Source organism: Leucopleurus acutus (genome assembly GCF_964270905.1).
Source record: "Leucopleurus acutus genome assembly, chromosome: 11".
NCBI lineage: Eukaryota > Metazoa > Chordata > Mammalia > Artiodactyla > Delphinidae > Leucopleurus > Leucopleurus acutus.
The window spans coordinates 57,382,728-57,408,108 of NC_139152.1; the positions used below are offsets into that span (position 1 = coordinate 57,382,728).

General features: G+C 34.5%; 1 protein-coding gene across 4 annotated transcripts in view; it reads left to right on the forward strand.

Moving 5' to 3' along the window:
- Nucleotides 1-25,381, forward strand: part of CNOT2 (CCR4-NOT transcription complex subunit 2) — a 111,249-nt gene that overhangs the window by 60,095 nt on the left and 25,773 nt on the right. For 3 of the 4 annotated variants that reach the window (XM_082851016.1, XM_082851017.1, XM_082851018.1), the window contains exons 3-4: nucleotides 5,744-5,866; nucleotides 17,215-17,281. In XM_082851016.1, coding sequence (XP_082707142.1) covers nucleotides 5,744-5,866; nucleotides 17,215-17,281 — 190 coding nt within the window. Of the gene's footprint in view, nucleotides 1-5,743; nucleotides 5,867-17,214; nucleotides 17,282-25,381 lie in introns of those variants that run through there. The other variant, XM_082851019.1, reaches the window with a different exon arrangement.

The following is a 25,381-nucleotide window of genomic DNA, read 5'->3' on the forward strand; positions in this document are numbered from 1 at the left end:
GCGGAAGAGAACTTGTGTTTGAGTAACTGAAGGTGTGGCAGTAGTTTAGTGGTGGCAGGGGACCTGTGGAGACAGTTAAGGTCAGAGAGGTTACATAGGGCCTTAATAAGCCTTATTACTGATTTGGAAAGCTGTTGAGGCATTTCAATCAGCAGGGCCATGACTGTTAAATTTTTATTTTAAAAATTTACTTGGCTGATGTGGGAGAGTAAATTTGAGGGGAATGAGAATGGATTAATAAAGACCTGATTGAAGGATATTGGAAATGCTTGTTCTCAGAAATGACAGAGATGGAAAGATATGGATGATTTCAATAAATATTTAGAGTTAATCTGCTCAGCTTGAGTTTTAATTGTTGAAGATGTCAGGGGTTACAGATGGCATTTTCCAGAGATTATCATGTACAGGAACAACTGTGAATAACCCAAACTAAGCTGAGGCATAAGGTTATTGTTGGATTTTGAGATAATTACTGCTGCAAAATTATGTTAAGGTCGTGATCTCAGGAATATTGGTCTGCATCCTTTAGGGGAAATTAACAAGAGATACGAGAGTAGGAAAGTGACAAAGTCATTGTAGTGGTTATGAATATGACATCATAGTAAAGTGTTAGTTGAAGGAAGTCTTCACCTAGATTTTTGTACCTGGCTTTCCCGTCTATATCCTTGCCCTATTAACCTGGCATTGAAATTTAGCCTATTTTTCCTTACCACCTATCATTGTCCTTCCAGACATCCTCCTTGTTGGCTGTATTAAAAGTTTTGTGTTTCTGGGCTTTCTCTCACTTCCGAGAACTTATGCCTGCTGTTTCTTATGCCAAAGTTTGCTTCATCTCCCACCCTACACTCTTCTCCTTTTTTTTAAATAAAATTTTTTTTAACAAATTTAAATATTTGTTCAAATATTACTTTATAAGACCTTTCAGTTGTTTCCCTCAGATAGAGTTAGATATTCCCTTATTTGTGTTCCCAAAACACCTGTGCAGATTTTCATACTGTAATTGTTTATTTACAGGTGTTTCTCCTAACTAGGCTGTGAGCTTGTTCAAGACTTGGGGCTGTTACTCAGCTTTTGTGTTCATTAGCACAGTTTTTGGCATAATTCATATAGGAAACCCTCAGCATGTTCACTGAAATGTGAAGGGAGATCAGTCAAAGGGCTAAAAAAAATCTAGTACATAGCTTAAACTAAGAAGGTGATAGGTAGAATGGCAAAAAACAAATGTGAAAGCCACTGTGAAGAAAGGTTAGAATGTGATGATAATGCAGAACAGAACAGGAGAAAGTAACTCGGAAAGTCAGTTTTAAATATTACTGATTTCGTTTATTAAAATGCACTTCTCATACAGAAATGTCTAGCAGCACTTTAAAATATGCTGCTGGAACTTTAAGACTGGAGATAGATTTCAAAATCAAACTATATTTGTTTGCTATCAGGAAAAGGACACTCTGCCATGGGATGTGTTTCTGTTCCCTGGGAATAGGATTCCGTGCCTGGGCCAGCATGCCAGCATGATAGACAATAAATGATTTTAGAGTAAGTTCCTCTCCAGAGGTCTTGCTGAAGGAAAATTGTGCAAGATTATATACCGCCCATCCTGCCTTGGATATGATCTATTTTTCACCCTTTCCTATCTGTCTACCTATCTATATACTTATTTATCTATCTATCTAAATTTATTTTTGAAGTTTCACTTGTAAAGTGTCCTACTTTGTTTCTGTGACCATTTAAAAAGCTCCAGGCCTTGCCTCTTATTCTTTCCCTTTTGTAATTACCGTTCATCCCACCTGGATCAGGGACCACTTTACCCATCTTTGAAGTTGTTGGTTAAGATTATCTCAAGTTTGAGGTTTTATGAATTCTCTGTGAGTATTCTGAGTTACTGCATTTGGCTTTGAAATATTATATTTATATATTAAGAATGTTAGACCTTAGGAACTCATAGCTAGTCCTAATTAAGTAATGAAGGTGTTTACTGGGAACAGCCAGCCAACTTAGTGCTTCCATTCTGCTTGTCAGTTTAATTCCTCTCTACTACATTTTGAGGCCAACTCTTTTTTGGGGGGCGGGGGGGGTTGTCAGGCTAATAGAAAGAATTAGTGTAAGCTAACGTGTGTGTGTGTGTGTGTGTGTATCCTGATTAGTTCTTATGGAATCAAAGCAAATGTAAAATGTCTTAGTTACATGTTTTAGATCTGTATTCAAAAAAGACTTAAGAAACATTGCTTTTGGTACAACATATTTCATGTATTTTTCTTGATGAAATCTCAGTTTTTACTTCTCCTTTGTTAAAACATGTGATACGAGAGTTGAGAGAGAAGGTGGTCAGTTAACAGAATTGATGTAAGCCCTTTATATGTTTGCTTGAAGAAAGCTGACAAATTGTATATACCAAATATCTGAACAAATTTTATATGTAATGTAGAATGAAGTATGATTTTGTTTTTAAATTAGTATTTTAAATTTCTATTTATCAAATTGACTTTAATATATGTGATATAACCAGTAATTTTAATATATTTCAGTACAGTGTTGACATATCCCCTACCACTACCACTGTAGTCTGAGCCACCATCTTCTCTCACCAACCTGTTTCCCTGCTTCCACTCTTGTCCCCTCTTTTGTCCATTCCTTACAGAGTAGCTACACTCATATTAAATATATACATAAATAAAATATGCCAAATTATGTCACTTAAACTGCCCACAGATCCTCTCTCTCTCTCTCTCTTTTTTTTTCTTTTTTTGGCTGCATCGTGCAGCTTGTGGGATCTTAGTTCCCCGACCAGGTGTTGAACCTGGGCCCATGGCAGTGAAAGCACCGAGTCCTAACCACTGGACCACCAGGGAATTCCCCCAAATCCTCTCTTGACTTCTCATTTCACATAGAATAAAATCCAGAGTTCCCCAGGCCTGCAAGACACATGATCTGCTCACACTAGTATCTCTGACTTCAGTTCCTGCCATCTTCCACTGAATTCATTCTGTTTGAGCCGCACCACTGAGGACCTTGTTCACTTTTGCACTGACTGCTCTTCCTGTCTTTAGCTAGTTGGTTCCTTTACTTCTCTGCTTCATTGTTACTTTCCTAGTTTCACCCTTCCTGGCTAGTCTAAAATACTTTTCTACTCCATTCCATCATTCTATATGGAATACAGGACACACCCTTTAAAATTAAATAAAACTATCTTTTTTTTTTGACTGAGTTGGGTCTTTGTTGCTGTGCGCTGGCTTTCTCTAGCTGCGGCGAGCGGGGGCTACTCTTCCTTGTGGTGTGTGGGCTTCTCATTGCAGTGGCTTCTCTTGTTGCAGAGCATGGGCTCTAGGCGCACGGGCTGTAGGCATGTGGGCTCAGTAGTTGTGGCTCGCGGGCTCTAGAACACAGTCTCAGTCGTTGTGGCACAGGGTTTAGTTGCTCCACGGCATGTGGGATCTTCCCGGACCAGGGCTCAAACCCGTGTCCCCTGCATTGGCAGGTGGATTCTTAACCACTGCGCCACCAGAGAAGCCCAAAATTAGCTTTTTTGTAAAACTTACTATGTTGTCCTCCTTTTTCTTTCTGATTTTGCCATGGATCAGAGAATTCTTTGTTTCATACCAGTACCCATCCCTGGGACTGGGGCTTGCATTTGAAGGCAGAGTATTACACTCTTACTTTTTTTTTTTTTGCTGAAGTCATGTAAAAATAATTAGTATTTTCAGTGTTGTGTAATTTGTGTCGAAGCACACAAAACAAAAATGAAATTCTACATGTTTGTGTTTTCTCTCCCTCCCTCTGGCACACACACAGTGAGTCTGGGAAAATTTGGTATTGATGAAAGAGAACATTTCTGTTTTCCTCTGTCTGAGGCATTTCACGTGTTTAGTTTTGCTTTCAAAACAGTAAAACCTCTTTGCACAATATTAGAATGAAGTTTTTTTATTCAGTACAATTAATTTCAATTTTAGGATTCTAAGAGTCTGTAATTGGTTTTGATGATGAATGTTACATCACAATTGTTAAGAGTTCACTTTGCATCCATTTGACTTAACTTATGTATGTAAAATTTGATGAGAGATATCTTGGTACGCTCCTGAAATTTTAGTGAATTCTGCAAGTTTCATGCCATTTTCCCGTGTTTATCCTTTTTTAGAATTAGAGCTCAGTAGTAATTGTCCTTTAAAGAGAATTAAATGTATCCTTAACTTTTACAAAACAAACCTTTAAAATCTCATGTGTAAAGAGTCTTAATTTGCAGACTCTAAAGTGCTTTTTTCCACTGTTACTTTTCTGAAATAAAACTCACTAAAAAACCTCTCTTTCCTATTAGGGACTACTTAGGGGGGGTTAGAGGCTAGGCATGAGGGATCCTACCTAGTCCCTAAAATTACATTCAGAGTTATAGAAGCCCTTGCCTGAGATTCACCAGGGAGTCCACTGCCCAAAGAAGATAAAGTATGTTCTAACAAATTAATAGATCCTTGAAAATATCTTTCTGTATTTCACACCTAAAGAGATATATAGCCTAAAAACATACAGCAAAGCAGTGGTTAAGTTGTCTTCAGACTGGTATTCATATTTAACTGAATAGCTTTTTCTCAGACTTCAACAGGAAGAATACTTAAATATTTGAGTTTCTTACAGATTTAACAAGGAACTTAAAATATAAAGCAATTATTAAGTAACATGGGTGTTTTCAACAAACTTGCACATCAAATTTAGCCTTAAAATCTGCAGTATACCAATTTACCATGTCTACTGATTAACAGCAGTAACTACAGAGTTTCATTTTGAAATGAGAAGTAAAAGAAAGTTCCTTTTTTCTTACAGTGGAAGAAAATACCCTTATTCATAATGAGTGTACCAGACAGATGTCAAATTTGATGAGTTTTTCCCCATTTTTTTTGTGAAAAAATATAGTCACTGTGTATTCTAGTCTTTACAAGGCTATCATGACATTTCAGTTTACTTTGAACTACAGAGTACTATTAGGGATAAGACACATTGACCTTAATTAAATAACCTGTCAATTGATAGTTTTGGAAGCTTTATACAGGTCACCTTATGGAAAAAAATAAAATAAAATAAAAATTAGCACAGATTTAGTAATTATCTTGATGAGGGCTCAAAATTACTAGTGTTGGATATGGTAAAGACTTAAAAAGCAAAAGAGTAAGCAGGTTATGTAGTAGAGATCATAAATTTATACCAGGATGATGAGTGAAAAAATTATCCTACTATTACATGAGTGAGAGCTTGTGGCTTGAGATAAGATTTCCAGTGTGCCATTATACATGGACTCAAAAAGTGCTATATCTCAGTAAACTTAGATTGTAAGTGAAGATGATATGCTCTGGAAAACATAATTTAAAAAGTAGGTATAACAATGACAAAGACACTAATGTTGAAGATGCATGTGAAAATTTTGAATAATTTAAACCCAAACTTAATTTTTAAAAAATCTTTGTATGGGAAAATTATATTGGGTTGCCAATTTTCAAGAATAAGTAATATTTTTTCTTTTAAAATAATTGGAATCATTGCATGTGACAGGCTTTAAGTTTCTCCTCTTGATTTCAAGGCCTGAAAGTAAACATTTTCTACTACATTGTTATGACTTTCTCACCTGTATCATTAATTCTTAGTTGATCTGTTTCTTTATCTTAGCAATGCTCCCTTCGTTTTATGTTTTCCACATAGGAGTAAGGTAAAGCCTGACATTTTCCAAAACATTATTCTTGATAAAAGTAATATTTTTGTTTAGGTGACAAACAGCATGTTTGGTGCTTCAAGAAAGAAGTTTGTAGAGGGGGTCGACAGTGACTACCATGACGAAAACATGTACTACAGCCAGTCTTCTATGTTTCCACATCGGTCAGAAAAAGATGTAAGTTAACCCGTTAAGCTGTGTTTACTCAATAGTATATGTCTGTCTCTTTCTGATTCCTGAAAAGCAGTATATGAACTGTAGAGTACCACCTTTGGTTGAGTGACTGTGTTTTAGGCATAGTGCTAGGCCCTGGGGATACAAAGATGATGAGCTTTCTTAAATTCTTATTGGAGACAAAATACTGTATGATTCTCAAGTTGAGATATGGTAATACTGTGGTAGGAAGTACTGAAAAGACATGGGGTAAACAAGGTATTACTTCTAGAACATCGATTGTTTTTTTAATTTGTGAAATAACTTGTTTTTATATTAAAACAATACTTTTATAAAGAGCAGAAAGCTGATTTGTACAGATTTAGAGATATAATGTCAGGCTGCAATGAAACCTTTCCTTTACTTTCTGATATTCTGGTTATAATCCTAGACCTCAGATAGGCAGACCATCTCTCCTCTGTTAGCTATAGGTGTGCTACAACAGAAAAGTTTTGAAGAACTGTATTCAGAAACATGGAAGATGATATATTATAGAAGTATGAGTTAAATGCTTTGGAAGGTTAGTAGTTCAGTAATCCCTTTTGGAATGAAAGGATTTAGAGCACAGCCAAGTCATAATTAGCAAATAGATAAAATATTTTAAAATAAATTCCATTGTTGTTTTCAAATTCTGGTAAGCTACTTTAAATTATACGCTATATACTGTAGTCAAACCAGTTGCATTCTTGTACTTTGTACCTGCCCAACTTTTTTTCCTCTTTCAAACTTTTATAAATTTGCTATTCCTAATTTCCCTGTCTATACAGCAATTTACTCTAGATATTAATCTAATGAGATTCTTTCTGATGTTTTAAAACACTTTTAAAATTCTAAGTTTTGTAACAAATGCCATCATTTTTCATTAAAGTTGATCATTAGTAAATTACTTCCTGTGTCTTAGAATTTCACACATAGGCTTACTCAAGGTTTAAGTTAGAATTTTGGTGGGGTTTTGCTTTGTTTTGTTTTCCTGTTTTGGTGTTATCCCCCCCCCCGTACGCGGGCCCCTCACTGCTGTGGCCTCGCCCGTCGCGGAGCACAGGCTCCGGATGCGCAGGCCCAGCGGCCATGGCCCACGGGCCCAGCCGCTCCGCGGCACGCCGGGATCCTCCCGGACCGGGGCACAAACACGTGCCCCCTGCATCGCCAGGCAGACTCCCAACTACTGCGCCACCAGGGAAGCCCTCCCCTTTATTTTTATTTGAAAATTGTGTCATTTTGGCAACAAACTATCAAGTGCATTATTAGGACTCTTGTCAAATTTTGTGTTTGGTGGCTTTCTTGTGCAGTTGAATAGCTGACAGAATAATGTCATCTAATTAATTTTCTGTTATCTTACTGCCTTTCTAGCTATTTGATGTAAATTATAACTGAATTATTTTTTACATAAATTTCTAAGTTTAAGATTTGATGTTATAGTTTAATAATTTGGGATGTCTTTCCGGTAGCATCACTGCAGAAACTAATCTGCATGTGTGTTACTGTGATTGTACAGTGCAAGTTAAGATTGATGCAAAAATGGTAGTGGAATATTACTTATTGATGAAAAGCATTCATTCTTATCAGGAAGATATAAAGCTTTCAAACTGAAATTCTTTAAAAAGTATGTGCAGAGAATGAATGACAGAGATGTCTGTCTTCTAGGGAACAGAAATACTGTATTATATGTCAGAATTTTTTAGTCAGAATTATTACATACACTCATATACATATGTTGGTTACTATTCCAGATTAATTGTCACAGAAATAACAGAATGATTTGCTTCACAAAACTTTTTTTTAAAATTAATTAATAAGGTAGTAAGACATGGAGATTAAAACAGGACAGATATAGGTTTGGATCTTGGCTTTGCCTATTAGTAAGAACTTCTCCAAGCCTCAGTTTTTTCATCTGAAAATGGGAATAATAATATAGTAGCTACTTATAAATTTCTGTGTTGCTGATACTTTTTTCATTACAAAATAGTAAGGGGTATTGCACAAATTTTAGAAAATATGCGTGGGGTCGGGGAGGGGAAAAGTTACCAATAATGCTAGTCGGGAATAATTTACGGCTAAAATTTTGATTCTATATTTCACATATTTTTATTTAAAAATATATTAGTAGTTAAATCTCTGGGCCATATTGACATGTCTTTCACTAGAAAGTTTGCACCAATTTTTACTCTCATCAGCACTCTCTGTGCCCTTGAGAATATCAGCTTTTAAGTTTTTACAGATAGACAAAAGAAACTTACTGTTTTAATGTGCAGTAAAACATTGCTTAATTTACACACACACACACACACACACACACGGCTATGTGTCTTTTCCGTGTAGATGGCCTTTTTTTTTTATTCAATCCCTTAATTTATGTGAGAATCAATTATATTATTTATAAATAGCAAACAAATAACATATACCTCAGGATCATTTAATGAACAATTTTACATGTAACCTAAACCATTATATACTATATATGCTAATACAATATATAATATATTGCATGTATCTAATAATGTGTGCATATATATTTATAAGAATTGTTAATATACTTAATTTCAACTTAGTAATTAGTATAATTATTATCATCTGTTTTTCCCCTCTTTTTTAACATCTTTATTGGAGTATAATTGCTTTACAATGGTGTGTTAGTTTCTGCTTTATAACAAAGTGAATCAGTTATACATATACATATGTTTCCATATCTCTTCCCTCTTGCATCTCCCTCCGTCCCACCCTCCCTATCCCACCCCTCCAGGCGGTCACAAAGCACCGAGCTGATCTCCCTGTGCTATGCGGCTGCTTCCCACTAGCTATCTACCTTACGTTTGGTAGTGTATATATGTCCATGCCTCTCTCTCGCTTTGTCACAGCTTACCCTTCCCCCTCCCCATATCCTCAAGTCCATTCTCTAGTAGGTCTGTGTCTTTATTCCTGTCTTATCCCTAGGTTCTTCATGACATTTTTTTTTCTTAAATTCCATATATATGTGTTAGCATACGGTATTTGTCTTTCTCTTTCTGACTTACTTCACTCTGTATGACAGACTCTAGGTCCATACACCTCACTACAAATAACTCAGTTTCGTTTCTTTTTATGGCTGAGTAATATTCCATTGCATATATGCACTTTTATTTCTTCCTTTGTGTATTACTGTTTTTGTGCCATTTTCTATTTCTCTATTGAGCTGATGTCTTGTTTATTTGTCCGTGTTTTCCATATATTAAGGTTAATAACCTCTTGTCATAAATAGTTTTTCAGTTTTTTGCTTTTAGGTTTTTTTTAATATAAAATTATTTATCATTTTTATTGAATTTGACTAATCAGTTTTGTGTGGGTTTTTTGGTTTTAATGTTTTCAGTTTTTGAGATCATACCTAGGAAGACTTTCCCCACCTACTTTCTTCCAGTATTTTTGTGCTTAATTCTACACATATAACTTACATTCATTAGAAGTGTGTTTTGGATTAAGGTGTGAGTTTTGTGGTGCCAGATTACCCTCCTTGTGCCACCCCCCCCACCCCCATAAGGTTATCTGGTATCCAGTTGTCCCAACACTTTTTTTATAGTTTAGATCACAGGTTAGAAGACTTTTCCATAAAGAACCAGATAGTAAATATTTTAGACTTTGTGGGCCAAGAGGCTAAATAAAGGATAATATGTAGGTACTTATATAACCATTTAAAATGTGAAAAATCATTCTTAATTTTTGCACCCTACATATATAAGCAGTGTGCTGGATTTGGCCTGCATTCAGTAAATTGCCCACCCCTGAGTTAGACCATTCATTTATGGCTAATTTGAATTCTCCCTTATATATATACTAATGTCTGATTTTTTTGGCCTGTTTCTTAAGTCTTGTTCTGTATATCATATTGATTCTTTGGAAGAACTACAACATAGTTGAATAGCTGTAGCTTTATAGGCAGTTTTCACATCTTAGTCAGATAAGGTCTTTCACATCCTTTACAAAAATGTTTTTGACTGTTGCACATTTATACTGATGTTTACCTTCTTTCAGAAGAGTATGTCTCTCTCCTGTTTCTGTTCTTTATGCCGTTTAGGAAGTAGGATTTTATGGTTGCAGTTTTCATTACATTTTTCTAATTGGTTTTTACTGATATATGAAATAGTTTGTATGTGTATATATTTATTTTATAACTAACTACCTTACAAAACTCTTTCTATTAGTTTTTGTTGATTGGGAGTATGGGCTCTGGACATTCTATTTTATGAGTTTATATCTCAGTCACATGGTTTACTAGCTGTGTCCTTGGGCAGGTTACTCAGTCTCTGTATGTCTCAGTTTTCTCATCTATAAAATAAGAAAAATAGTACATGTCTAATGGGTGGTGGTTTTAAGGACTGAATGATAACTGTATGCAAAACTTATAGAAGACCAAATAGTGAATATTAAATGTTGCTACTATAATGAATAATAATAACATTATGCCATGGATTCTTTTGGTTTTTTTAGTAGTTATGTATATCATCTGCAGATAATGATTATTTTGTGCTTTATAAGGCTTTTAAAGAGAAAAAATTTAAACATAATAAATAAATGACTGGGATAATTTTGTATTCTTTTCCTTCCTGGCAACAGTGAGAAAATTATTTTAAATTGTAACTTATGATAAAGGAAAACTGGCCAGTAGTTGAGTGAATCTTTAAGCCAACTATCCAAAAAAAACCCCAAAAGCAAAAAGACCCCCAAAACCTAACCAATTCCTGATTTACCCTAACCATAGAGCATAAAACGTAATTGTTTCTTCATCATATGCATGGTTGTAGAAGTATTTGGTAAACTGTTCTTTATAGGATTGTGTGGATTAAATTGCTAAATATTTCTTTAGGGCTACTTCATATTTTCCAAGGCCTTTTATTTCAAGAGATGCCTGTACATGTATGTGTCTTTCAAAAGAATGCTGAATTTGCTGTTTTTGAGGTATAAAAGTAATATAAATTACAGATATATTACTTAAATGTTTCCACAAGATTAAGTAAATCGTAGGCAGATATGGGCTTGATTTCTTCCTTTCCCTTTTCCTTTTTTGAATCTTAGCGCTGTCATTTATTAGCTCTGTGGCTTTGGGAAAGTTATATGACCTCTTCTGTGCCTTGGTTTCCTTATCTATATGTAAAGCTTGGATACTGATAGTTCGTGTATCATGTAATTGTGTGATTTTTAATTATTTGTTTTTAATTATCTTTTTTTGGAGACTTATAGAAAATGAAAAACATTCATATAAGACGCAATAGACAACTCTTTGGGAGCGGTATAATCTAAGCAATTTTAGGGTTTTCTTAAAAACTATATCTGTATTTTGATTGCTAACGTATTTTCTAGTCTTTTGAGTCTTTGTTGCACTCATTTGGTGATTCTTAAGCATAATTTTAGACACACAAACTTGTGGGAACCTCTTTTCCCTTGTTTTAGTATGTGCTATAAAGACATGAAATGTAGCACCTATCCTTACTTTAAAAAAAAAAACTCATGAAACTGATTAGAGTAGACTACTTCCTTGTTTTGACAAATGGCAACCATTTTCAACTCGTACCTAACTTTCATACTTGTGTTAGCCTACAGCAATTATGGCAACTAGGATTTCTCTCAGGCCAATTTATAATAAATATTTTGTTAAAATCTAGTATAAAATAAGGATACCTTCTATCACCATTATTGTTGTCATCCTCATGATTAGTGTTTAACTACATAGAGAGTCATCCTGGCTGACTCTCTGGCTCATTGAATTTGTTTCTGTCTCAGGACCTTGCGCTTAGTTTTTTCAGATCTTCACATGGTGTTCTCTCTCACTACATCCAGGTATCTGTTAATCTATCTTACCCGAGAAGCCTTTCTGATCACTCTTTTCCTAAGTAGCTTGTATATACTATCAGTACTACTACTACTACTATATCCTAACTTCTTTCTTGCATTTTAACAGTTACAGCAACTATCTCTTCCTGAAGTGTGTATTTATTAATTATTTATTCTCCTGTGTACTACACTAGAATTTAAGTTTAACAAAGGCAAGGACCTTGCCTCTCTAGTTTACTGCTGTGTTCTTAGAACTTATTATAAGGTGTAGGAGATAGTGGACTCTTACTGAGTCTTTTTGTTAGAGAAAGGGAAGGAAATGAATTAATGTTGAAAATAACAAAATTAATATTATTTGCAGATACAATTGTTTACCTAAAAAACTCAAAAATAACCTTTAAAACTTTTAATTTGAATGTATATAAGTATGTCAAATTTTTATATGGCAACAATAACCTAATAGAGTTAAATGTAAATAAATCAGACTTTAAAGAAATTAGAATTAAATGTCAAACGATTTGAAGGCAGTGTTCTAAAATCTCTTAAATTCATTGCCATTTAAATAATCTTCAAACTCTGTATTTTAAAGATAAAAAGGCAGTTTTTATAAACTCCTATTTATAAAGGGAGTTAAAATGATATACTTAAAAGATATAACAAATTTTGATACATCTACAAAAATAATTAGAAAATTTTTCATCCAGTAATAACAATCATAAAAAATCATAGTCAGAAAATACCATTTTATTCCTCTCATACTAGCAAAGAGGGTTTTTGTTGTTGTTGTTTGGTTTTTTGGTTTTTGTTTTTAAGTGGAAGAGTAGCCATTATCTGTGAGGGAACATTGAAGTAACTGCTGTGGAAGCATAAATAATACAAACTTTGTAGAAAACAGTTTAGCAATGCATATTAAGAGCCTTTAATATACCTTTAAATTTGTGCTTTGGCTCTAACCTAAGATTCACACAATATAATATAGAGATCTTCGTTGCCATACTTTCTTTAGTATGTTCTGAATGTTAAATATTCTATAGGAATTAATTACATTGACTATTTCAACATATATACTTTCTGAAAATGTTATTTTTGAAAACTTAATGCTTTAATCAAAATTACTTGAAATATCTGGTAAACTCATAATTTGTTATTGATTTTCATTGATTTTCATTGATTTTCATTGTATGTTACATAAGCTACCAGGTCCTATGACTTACTGACTATTTTGTTTTCTGCCTGCTTCCTCTCTTGTCCCTTTCTTCTTTTGGTCTTTTTAATATATTATCTTCTAATAGTCTTTCTTTTTGTTTACTAGATTTCATTCTGACTTCAGTGGTTTCTTATTTTTTTAACCATACTGTTTTTAATTTTTAAATGTTTTTCAGATTCTGTCTAGATTTAAAACTTTCTTTGGTTTTTTTTCTGTTTGTAGATATGATATAGTCAAAATCATATTTCTTTGTTGTTTTCATCCTGGAATAAATAACAGAATGCTAGGAATTATATTATCACCATACCTTTAAGTATATTGTACAATGAATTTTTAAGGAACACTTAAAAACTTATATATTTCATTTTTAAATTGCTTTTGTGGTCAGGGAATTTTTATTTAATAAAACTTTGTTGCATTTTGAAGTCATTTTTTATGTAGAAAATTATTTCTTGACCATACTGATTTTAATGTTTCTTGAAATAGGTTTTGTGATTGAAGGTACATTTTATTGGAGGGAGTAATTGCGAGAGGTGATCACTATTGGGAACCATGAGGGGGATAGAATAATTAACACTTCTTTCCTGTTATGGATTGCTGGAAGGAGCCAGATTGGCCTGTTATTAAGTTTTTCAAATATACATTTTGTAAAACAAAATAATTTTAGAGTTTTTTTGGTCATGGATTTCAGAATTATATCTAGTAACAGTGGAAGTATTTTAGAAGTACAGTTTCTAACTTGTTGATTTCCTTGATATTCTGTATATTAAGCAAAAGGATAAAGGAGCTCTTTGTTGAGTCAGGAAAATAACTTGTATTACATTACTGTTTCTTCTAGTTGCTTTATTGTCGTTTGAATGAAGTGTTGTATTATAGACTGTTTGAGAAATGAGGAAGAATATAGTTGTTATAACGGTTTTAGACTGGGAACACAGTAACCTGCTTATTGGTTTCAGCATTCTACTGATTGTGTGACATTTAATCTTTTTCTACTATTTTCCCCCTCTAAGAACACAAGTTCTGCTCCTTATTTTATCTAGAATTCATTTGATAAACTTCTTTCTTTAGCTTCTTAAGCAAAAATGAATATAAAATTAGGGTACTATTCAATAAATTCCCCTAAGGCTGCCCCTCTGATTGCTATTGATGAGAGTCCTGCATTGGGAGGAAGATTAGATTACTAGCAGCAGCTGCTACCATTTATTGAACACTTAATATGTGTATATCTTATCTAATTTAATCTTCACGTCAACTCTATAAGGTAGGTAGTGTTATTTCCATCTTACAGGAAGGAAACAGAGGCTCGGCTCTCCCATAGGTAAGAGGCAGAATCAGGATTCAAACCTAGATTTTTTTTCTGACTCAAAGCCGGGCTCTTTCCACTTATGCTTATATTCCCTACTCTAATACGTCTCTTGATCTAAAGTTCTATATTTTTCTAAGAAATTTACCTTTATACAATTAACTTTCAGCAGTTAAAAAAATATATAAATTTTCTGTCGTCTGTTAATTGTAGTTATTTCTGTGCCAGAGTACATTTCTTGTGTATTTTCTTTGCGCTTGTAAATAGCGTTTCTACCCCATAATCCTTCGTTGTATGTTAAATCCATTTTAAAATCCATTTTTAGCACTGATATACTTCATGAATCATGCTTTCAGAGTTTAAAAATATATACCACTAGGATTGATTTTATAAGAAATTATATATTTGCATTTTGACACATTTTGAAGCAGTCATTTTAACATTGGTTTGTATAGCTGATCAATGCTTATTTTACTTCGATGGTTTGAAGGTTATAAACCATTAAACAAACTGCTTTCATGTTTCTGTAAAGCATTGTTTACTAACCTTCATGTACTCACACATAGAGAAAATGATAATTTTTAATATGTCATACTGGTAAATGGGTCACCGTGCTGCTCTTCGACTCAAATATTTGGCCCAGGGAGCCATTCCCCCTTTACCTTCATGTTGTGTCATCTTCTCTACTTTATCTCCCGGTGCTGAGAGGAGTGATATGTTGGCATACCTATAACTCACTTGTGGATGTATAACCTTTGTGAGAAAGTAGACTATAAAATGTCTGTTCTTTGGAGTTATGTGCTCAATAAACATACACATTTCTGGGAAAAGTAAAATTTTTAGTGGTCCATTCTAGAATGTTCACATTATGGATCATTCTAAGTCATGGATTCATGCTGGCCAGCATCTTTTATATGAAGCCTTTGGAAACTATACTCCTTTACTTTTGTTTATAGCTTATAATGATAACAGAAAATCATGATTGTTAAGGGATTTTATTATAAACATTTTACCTTCTGTCACCAACTAAAGCTTCATTGTATGTTACATATGTTCTTTGATCTTGTTCTTGCAATTTAGAAATGAACCTTTAATGTGCTTAAAATATTTGCGGTTATGTGGTAATAGTAACGATAATTGTACCTAACAAAATAACTTGGTCAGGCATAAAATGTGTATTCTTTCAGTTTAACTGTTTATATTGTATACCCTCCAGATTTCAGAAGGAATATTTATAAGGTTTGATGCTTTTTTAGAAAATTTGTTACTATATTTAAATACTGCTGTGTTTAGTAACTTAGCCCAACCCCAGAAGAGTCTGGTGTATGTCATTAGTTTAAAGCTACTGTTGTATAAAAACTTCTGTGAATTTCAGAATAATTAAAACAGTTTAGAATTTTGACATGAAAATAGCAGGAAATGTATATTGTATAAACCTCTACTGTTTAAATATTTTTCCCCCTGGCTTTCCTACTGCGGTCAATGTCAGCCCAGTTCTTCGCTGGAAACCAGAGAGGCCTCTGATAGTTCCCTGTCTGGTGATTCTCCACCCATCTCTTTTCCCCTATATCTCAACCATTTCAATAGGACTCCTTCATAGTCGCAGTTCTCCTGTTCTAGCTTAGTATCTTACCATTTCCATCCAGTTTTGCTGTTGGAATTATCTTCCCAAAGCACAGTTTGATCATGTCACTTCTTGGCTTAAAATTATTTTTTCTCTTTATCGCCATAGTTAGAGCCAGCTTTGCATAACATTTAAGAAGACCTTTTGCATCTGGTCCCATCACTCTCTTATTTCCCATTCTTCTATTCCCAAGTGTGCGTAGGGTAGGCCTTAATTCCCTTCCCTAATTACCCTATTGTTCAGTCACTGACGTTTCTTATTTTGTTTGTATTCTAATCATGTCACTAACTTTTATCGCACTCACTGCATAGTCTCACACTGGAAGACCCCTCATCTGTACCCACATCAGATGTTACCATTCTACAAAGTATTCCTGTTACCTCACCCTTTTTTAGAAATATCTTCCTCCAGTGATACTTTATACTTCCTTAAGAGCACTTACCACACTGTGCCTTGGAACATAATTAGTTGTGTAATTCATTCTGTCCTTCCACTAGATTACAACCCTTTTGATGACGCAGCTCATCTTATTTAATTACGGTGTTTTGATGGTTGCTTAATATAAGACAGGGAATACACAGACATGCACTTACACGTACACATTTTCATTTACTCAGTTTAAGTATCTAGTTTTTTATAGCACTGCCACATGCAGTGCTAGTCTCTATGAAGAAGTAAAAAATGAATATAACATGGCTTCAAAGAATTTTTATTCTAGGAAAAAAAGATGATGCAAAAAATTGAAAGGCATTGTACACAAGTGCCATGAATGTACATGCAATGTACATTATATACCATGTCTATACATATTTGTAAGTATTTTGGGTTTGTCCTTTGGTATTGTATCACCTCTCCACGTACCTGGTTGTGTGTATGTTTGTTAGATTTTTCTACCCATTTGATACACATTTCTGTATAAAAATCAGTAACTATTACAAAATAAAAACTTTTTTATTTAGGTAATTTTATTTTCAACTTTAATAAACTGAATTTAGAATTTAGCTTAATATATTATTTAAGAATCAAGTAATTTTACTTAAATTTAGACTTTTTGAAGTACTGTCTTCATGTATTTGTTAGCCTAGTTTGCTTTTTTTTAAGTGAGGTAATGATGCTGTCATAGTTTCATTTAGAGTAACTGGGGAAAAAAAACTTTGTAGCAATCAAAAATTAATTTTATTTGCATAGTTTGATGTCATGCAATTGTGATACGCTCTTAAGTAACATGGAATTTATTATGCAATGTTTTTGTTTTTCTGAAGATTGGGAAATATGGATTTGATTCTCACATATTATGATATGTTGTACAGATTTGTAAAGTGTCAGTGCAATGTTCTGTGTACTTTCTTTATGCTCTAATATAATTAATTTGTTTCTAGATGCTGGCATCACCATCTACATCAGGTCAGCTGTCTCAGTTTGGGGCAAGTTTATACGGGCAACAAAGTAAGAATTTTGTATTTATTCTGGGATACTTTATTTAAAGAAAAAAAATACCTACCAAATAAAGAATAATGCTGCCCTTGTGGGTTTATTCTAGGGTTTAAAAGGAAAGGTGTTTAATTTTCAGTTTTTCTTATTTTACTTAGCGAAAAACCTCATTATTTCAGACCTTTCTAATTCAAGATTATTTGGATACAGGGTAGATCAAAATTTATTTCTTCATCTTTTGTATGTGTATGTTCCTTTGCAGTATTTTTGAAGAAGATTTGCTAAACAAATTAAAAACAGACATTCTCTATGTTTTCAGTTGGAGGAAGTTAAAGGTTTTTTGACTGGTCAGTTAAGGAGGTTGTTTTGTTTGTGTTTTTTGGTCTTATTATTAATGTAAGCCCATTACCTAGCAGTTTGTGAAATGTTCTCTTTGTTTAGCAAATACTTCTTTTACTTTGGCTCAGTCTGGGTATACAATCTCTGTTTTTGACTAATAGTTCAAAGCTTTTTCCATATACAAGATTTTATTTCTTTTATGTGTTGTAATACTTTTATAGCTCTCAGCACAGTGCCTGGCGCATAGTAAGCGCTCAATAAATGTTAACTATTATTATGACATAATTTTTATAAAACTAAATTATAAAATTTTCCTTTTTTAAATTAATTTTCCAAACTTTTATATATTAATAAGATTTGTCATATATTTTAATGTCAGAGGCTGCTGATCTCTCATCTCTGTAGTGGGAGGGGAGTGCTAAAAGGGATGTAAATTCCCATCAAAGATTACAGAATAATAGGGTAACTAAAGCAGACAAACTGATGACCAAATAATTTAACCACCTTCAAATAAAAATCAGTTATGTGATTTGGAACTCTTTCCCAGTATAATAAAAGGCAAAGTTTTGATAGATATAAGAGTAGTTTGTCATACCACTTTACCCTTCAATTTTATTTTGAAATTTAGTAAGGGGAAAAAACTTATTAGACAAATATAGTTTCCATCTATTTTTTTTCTCTCTACCTCTTGTGGCATTCTTTTTGCTATGAAACACAATTTTGTTAGTACAGAATTAGTAAGGAAAATTATTAATTACAGATACTAGCTTTCCTCTAGTTAAGTAGAAAACATTTTTAAGCCTTCTATTACACAAAAAAGATGTTGCTTATTTATCAGCAAATGTTCATTCTAGTTATTGAGGGACTGTTATTAGCTAGCAGTTTGTTTCATTTGGACTGTTTTTGTTTGAAGCCTACTACTTTCACCTTTCTGGTAACCCTTACGTTAGAAATATCTAGTTAAATTTTAAAGCTACCCTTTATTTCTATAGAGAAACTGCAAAGAACTTACATTCCTTTCTTTTTAAAGCCCACAATTTATCACAGCAGAAAGTAGATAGTGGAATAGAGAAAAGTTATATTTGAGAAGCCAAGGTTATTTAATGAAGGAGAATGGCAATTATTTTACAATATAATCAGCTATATGGACTTTGAAAATCTGATCTAATTTTTTTAACCTACAAATGTGAAGTTATAATTGGGCTAAGTTATAGAATGGATTAGGTTTGGAATATAGTTATTTCATTGGTAAGGTAGACATTTATTGACTTAATTTGTGTACATGATTGTGCTGATGGTTAAGGTTATACAAAGATTAATAAATGAGCAAAGTTATTTTCATTAGGAAAAGTATTTTAAGGTACTTAGTAATTTAAAAAGAAGTTACATATGACAGATATTTCCTGTTGGAGTTTAGTATAATAAATGGCATTGATGAACCAGCATTTTCAATTCATGGCTCACTCTTTTAACTGACATTGTAGGTATTAACTTATTTTAAAAAATGAACCTTAGATCAACTGAAACTGAAATGTCTCAAGTCAGGGTACAATCATTCCTTTCTAGTGCACAGATCTAGAAGCTACAACTAGTAAAATAAAATAAAACAGAGCCTGAATTCCTAGTCACTGTCTGTTAGGATAGAACTGACAGGGCCAGATAAGTCTCTCAGCTGGTAAGTAGTTTGAACACACACCTTCTCAGAGAGAACACCAGCTACCATGTAGGACTTGAGGGTCAGGGCTTCGGTAGTATAAGTAAGTCAGAAAGATAAAACTTGAGGGGCTGACCTTATTTAATAAAGGATGGGGAGATAGAATAAGTAGGTGGGAATAGATTCATGATGTTATTCTTATGGCAACTAACTTTAATTGTGCATTAGGCTTGATATTACAAAGTTCTTTTGCCCCCCAAGTGTATTGAGTACCACCATTAACTCTGTATTCAGATTGGCAAAGTTCAGTAGGAATTTGAGCCATTAAAATGGAGGTTCACTATCTGTTTTGTGTTCTTGATGATTAGAGAGATTAGAGGTGGAGAAGGAAGAGTGCCCTCTCCAAAACTGAGACTCACTGAGTTTAAACCAAGGGAAGGAATTCCTCTTGGAATGGATACAGAGCTGCTTAAAGCTTTCACCAGATTTGGGTGGAAGTGATTGTATAGTACACAAGGGTACCCAGAAAATGCTGGATCAGGAGCTTGTGTGATCATGGGTTCTAGTACAGTATAGTTGTATCCAAATATGTAACTTTTCATCAAGGGTTTATGTGACTACTGTGCATCAAGTGGTAACTGTAGAAGCTGGTGAATGGAATCTTGTATTCAAGTTGCATGATATTCTCTACTTGTTCTCTACTTTTGCGTAAGATTTTAAGTACACTGTCTAGGTTTAAAGACCCCTGGGCTCCCTGAAGCTGTGTACTAGATGAGAATGAACAGGGAGCCAGGGATTAATTTCCCTGGATAGTCAATGCATTGAAATTAAGTGGTAGTATCGTTGGTGTGACTTTTTCTTTCTTACCAACAGGATTTAGGGCCTTGGAGGATTTGAGAAAAAGGAGTACTTTTTTTTTTTTGGCGGTACACAGGCCTCTCACTGTTGTGGCCTCTCCCGCCGCGGAGCACAGGCCCCGGACGCGCAGGCTCAGCGGCCATGGCCCACGGGCCCAGCCGCTCCACGGCACGTGGGATCCTCCCAGACCGGGGCACAAACCCCTGTCCCCTGCATCAGCAGGCGGACTCTCAACCACTGCGCCACCAGGGAAGCCCAAAGGAGTACTTCTTATATGCCTATAATCTAGCCACATAGGTTAACTAGCTGTCTGAATGAATCCATTATATACATTTGTATCTGAAATTCTCAGAGGACCCAGACCACTAGCTGGGAAAGGAAATAAACTTCTCTTTCTGGGATCCGGACTCCTGGCTTAAAAGCAGTGGCATAGCCTTATGCTTTCAACAACATCCCTTTGGCCTCCTGTTTTAAGAATACATATATGAAAGCTACTTGTTTTGTGGAGAACCAGAGCACAGGTGGAATGGTTCATAAATAATGCTGTTGACAGTATAGCTAGGCATGTGACACATTTTGGTAGCTTTCAGGAAATAGGATCATTTAACAGATACTTGAATTAATAATGAATGCCCTGGGAGTTCTTGCTCTCTAGAAGCATTTTATAGTTGGGGAGGTCAAGACATATTTATATGCAGAGTGTTAAATACCATAGGTTAAAAGGTATCATGTTGAATGATACGGACAGACTTGCGGATTGGAGAGAAAAGCACAGTAAGCTACAGTGGTACGGGAAAGGTTCAAAAAGGAAGTAGGAATTGAGTTTAACAGATATTTTTGAGTGCCTACCATATATATTGCATCATGCTAGAGACTGCATATGTATTGTAGAAAGAGCATTCTCTTTTATGCCATCTCTGTACAGTGTATATACGCCTTCAGTGTTGCTGTGCTTATTTATTGCACGTCTTCATTGCCTTTGTATCCTCAATACTCTGTACACGATAGGCACTCACTAAATGTTTGTTGAATGCATGATGAACAAGATATGGTCCTTATATATAATCTAGTAGGATAAATACACAAGTTATTTTTCCTACAAAATAGAGGAAGAAGTACAGAGTTTTCTGGGTACTTGAAAGGTAGGAGTAATCACATACCTTAAATGATCAGGACAGGATTTACAGATGAGGTCATGTTTAACATTGTCCTTGAAGAGACTATGAGTAAGGTTGTTTTAGTAGTGGGAACAAAATCTACAGCGTGGGATAAATTTTTGAGTGGTTTGCTTTATCAAGACAAGGGAAATCTATTAGGCTGTTACATTGGTTTCAGCCAAGAAGTACAAATCTTCACAATTTTATGGAATCTATCTCAAGATATTTGCTACTTTTCAAGTTCAAGAACACAGCTATAACATACTCTTTTCCCCCAGAAAACACCTATTTATAGGTGAAAACCATTATTACTTCATTAGACTATCTCATTTTATCTTACCTTTAGGACCACCTGTTGATTTTCTTTCCATAAGCATGTTTCATCCCCCCACCCGACCCTCACTCCCCAAAAGCTAATAGTTATTCAGTATTTTCTATGTGTCGGGTGCTATGTTAAGTACTTGATATAAATGTAAACCCATTTAATCTTCACAACAACCTGATTAAAGGTTAAGGGACTTGCCTAGGGAGTAAGTAGTAGAGCCAGGATTGCCTTACTTTGTAAGTTTTACTATGAGTAAATATGAGTTGAGAACAGCAGTTTCTTTGAAACCTGGATGCTACATATTACTTACTGAATGTCATGACCCTAGAAAGCAGTTTGCACACAGTAGAAACTGCATATGTTAAATCCACAGATTCCAAGAGTCTGCTGACTAAGGCATTATGATAGGATTTATTGTGTTATTTATCTAGTACCTACCATGAGTGAAGAATTATTCCAGGATTGAAGAGTATGGCAAATAACAATGTTTCTGCTTTCATGGAGCTTATATTTTAATGAAGGAAGACAGAGAATAAGCATGCAAATAAATTTATTTACTTAGTAAATAAATAATATGATTCTGATAATAAGTACTATAAAAAATTGTCAGGTTAATGGATGAGTGGATGGGATCAATAGTTTTTGAGCAGACAAAGAGGCTGTCTCTGAGGCAGTAGTATTTGAATGGAAACCAGTCTGTTGAGAAGTGGAAGCCCTTGGAAAGATCTGGGGAAGAGCTTTTCAGGTACAAACAACAGCAAATGCAAATGGTCTTACTCATGAGAATGTAAGAATGAACTTCATGTGTTAAAGGATGAATGAGAGGGCCAGTATAATGAACAAAGAAAGTGAAAGGTTAATGGGTAGCAGGTGTCAGGTCATGGAGTCTTGTAAAGATTTGGTAAAGCATTTGGATTTATTCTAAGTTTAATGGGAAGGATTTTAAGATACAGTTTCATTTTTAAAAGATCACCTTGCTGTGTAGAAAATGGACTGAGTGGAGGAGGGACAAGTGACAAGAAAAAGAGAAAGACAATTAGTGCAGTAGTCCAGGCAGGAAAGTAGGGTGGCTTTGGACTAGTGCTAGAGGTGTTGAGAAATGGTTAGATTTGGGATATTTTGGACATAGAGCTAATATGAGTTGGGGATGTGGGATATGAAAGAAAGAGAGGGATCAAGGATGATCTCTAAGGTTAGAGACCTGCATTACTTTGTGAAAGGGTGCTGCTAATGTATCATGCAAACTTAGGTTGAGGAGGAGGAGTGCAAAGTATATGTAGGAGATTCACACAGCTGTTCCACAGATGGAGTGCCACCTGCTGTAAAGATCCAGCCAGATGTTTGGGACTCCCGGCTGGTTCTAACACAGCAGCAACTTCTCATAGTTGACGATTTTGAAGCCAGGTTAGCTCCATCCATGCTTGTCTCATACATCCTTACTATCCAGAAGGTAAGCCCACTCTTCCTCCAGGCATATTACTTGTCCTCATTTTCATATATCTTGCAGTTTTCTCAGACCAAACTGGTGTGACATCTTTATTCCCCTGACTCCTCATCACCACCACCAAATGCCTGGCTAGGTCTCTTTCATTATTCAGTTCATGTACAGTATTGTCTAGGAAACATGTTCTGATCCCAGATTCATTCTGCTTTCATGTCTGAGCGTTGCCCCACATATACACCAAGTACAGTGTACATGTACTGCATGTAAACACCTTGATCATAGCAGTTTGTTTTTTGGGTTTGTTTTGTTTTCTTTTTTAAATAGTCTTGTTTATCTCTGTAGAACAAGAGGAGGGAAAGTATTCTAGGTTGGGAGAAGGATATGAGTAAAGATACTGGGGCATATTTTGGGGAGGGGACTAGGGAAATTACAAAGAAGATTGTAAGTCGAGTATGTGGTATCTAAAAAGAGTTTGTATTGGGGTGAGTAAAGTATTAAAATTGATTAGAAGAGTATTATGTCAGTTATAGCTCAATAAAGCTGGGAAAAATAAAGATTAGAAGAATCTTTTGGGTCTTGACAGAGCATTTTAAAGACTACACTGTGATTGGATTTAATTTTAGAACAGTGATTCTCAACCCTGACTGCCCTTCTAGAAACACCTAAAGAGTTTAAAAAATCCCACTGCCCATGAATTTCCCAGACCCAGACTAAGTCACAGTTTCCCACGTGATGTGAAGGTTAGCAACTACTTCAAGAAGCGGAAAGTGTGATTGGTTGAAAAAAGGTATTGAAATTAGAGTCAAGAAATTGGATCATGGTTTTATTTGTTTGTTTGTTTTTGTGTGTGTGTGGTTTTTTGGGTTTTTTTGCTGCATCAGCAGCATGCAGGATCTTAGTTCCCTGACCAGGGATCAATCCCATGCCCCCTGCAGTGGAAGCGCAGAGTCTTAACCACTGGACCACCAGGGAAGTCCCTGGATCATGGTTTTTATTCTTCATTTTTTGTGATCTTGGGCAAATCGCTTAATGCCTGATGTTAGTTCATCTATAATTAAGTTGAAATGATCTTCATCTGTAACTTGGTTGGATACTCTCTGGAGACTTTTCTGTCTCTAAAATACTTTGATTTTAATGAAGGAAATTGTATAATGAAATAGTGTTACAAGGAAGATGAACCGGCTAGGTTCAGGACAAGTTGGAGGTAAGAAGACAGGGGGACAGGTTGGAGGTAAGAAAATGGTTGCCCTTTATGTGTGGGCAAGACAGTGAGTTTAGGGAAGGTAGTTGCTTTGGGAATGGAATGGGGGATACTTTAAGCCCTCTTGCATCAGTTAAAAATTGTCTCCCTTCTCCTTAAAAATTTCAGGAGACTTCATTTAAGTATGAGTATTCAAGGATTTGGTTGCTGGTATTTTTTTTCTTATAGCTTGTATTATTATTAATATTGTTAATCTTTAGCAAAAGATTGAATAAAGCATGGCATATCATGCCATAACTATTTAAGGAATGTGCTGTTAATCAGTTTGTGCAATGGAAGTAATTCGTGGAAACATTTCTTAGGTCATTCTTTTGGATTTCTGAAAAATGATCAATAAAGAATTCAATTCATTCTTTGTTTAGCACCCTGCCAAATAGGAATCTACTTAGAATATGTTCATGTATTCCTTCTAATATGGTATTATCCTTTACTATCACTTTGTCAAATAGAAAGGAAACTTTGCTTCAAAACTGTAACCTTTTAAACTGCCTTATAACTGTTTTTTTGATCATTCTTTTATTCCTTGTCTGTAAAAAGGGGATAAATACCTTCTCTATAATATTTTATAAGGAGATGAAGTAGCATAGTGCTTCACATATTTCTTAGGTGCTTGATAAAATTTAATTCTACTGCCCTTCCAGTGCACAAGCTCAGGTATACATATTTATGTTTTTCTACTTGTAGTTATTTTGTGTCATTTTTTTTAAGCTAATTTTTTTATTCCCCCTCTTCCCCCTTTCAGCTTACATGTCTTCTTCTTGGTATAACATTTTAGATAATTTTCTATCATGTTTCTAATTATACTAGTAAAAATAAAATTTTCCCTCCCTTGACCGTACCCAGTTGTAATAGTTTGACTCAAGCAACTCAAATTTAATGACCATGTATTTTTGTTTCCTAGAAATAAATCTTTCTCTGTTCCTACTCAGTGGTATTAATTCTATATGTTTTAAAGGAATTCAGTTTTTAAATTAAATTTAAAATAACTCAATTATGAAGTATTCAAGGGTTGATGATCCAGTTTGAAATTGATGCATTCCTCTCTTCTCTTTTGATTTTTTTTTTTCCTACCCACCA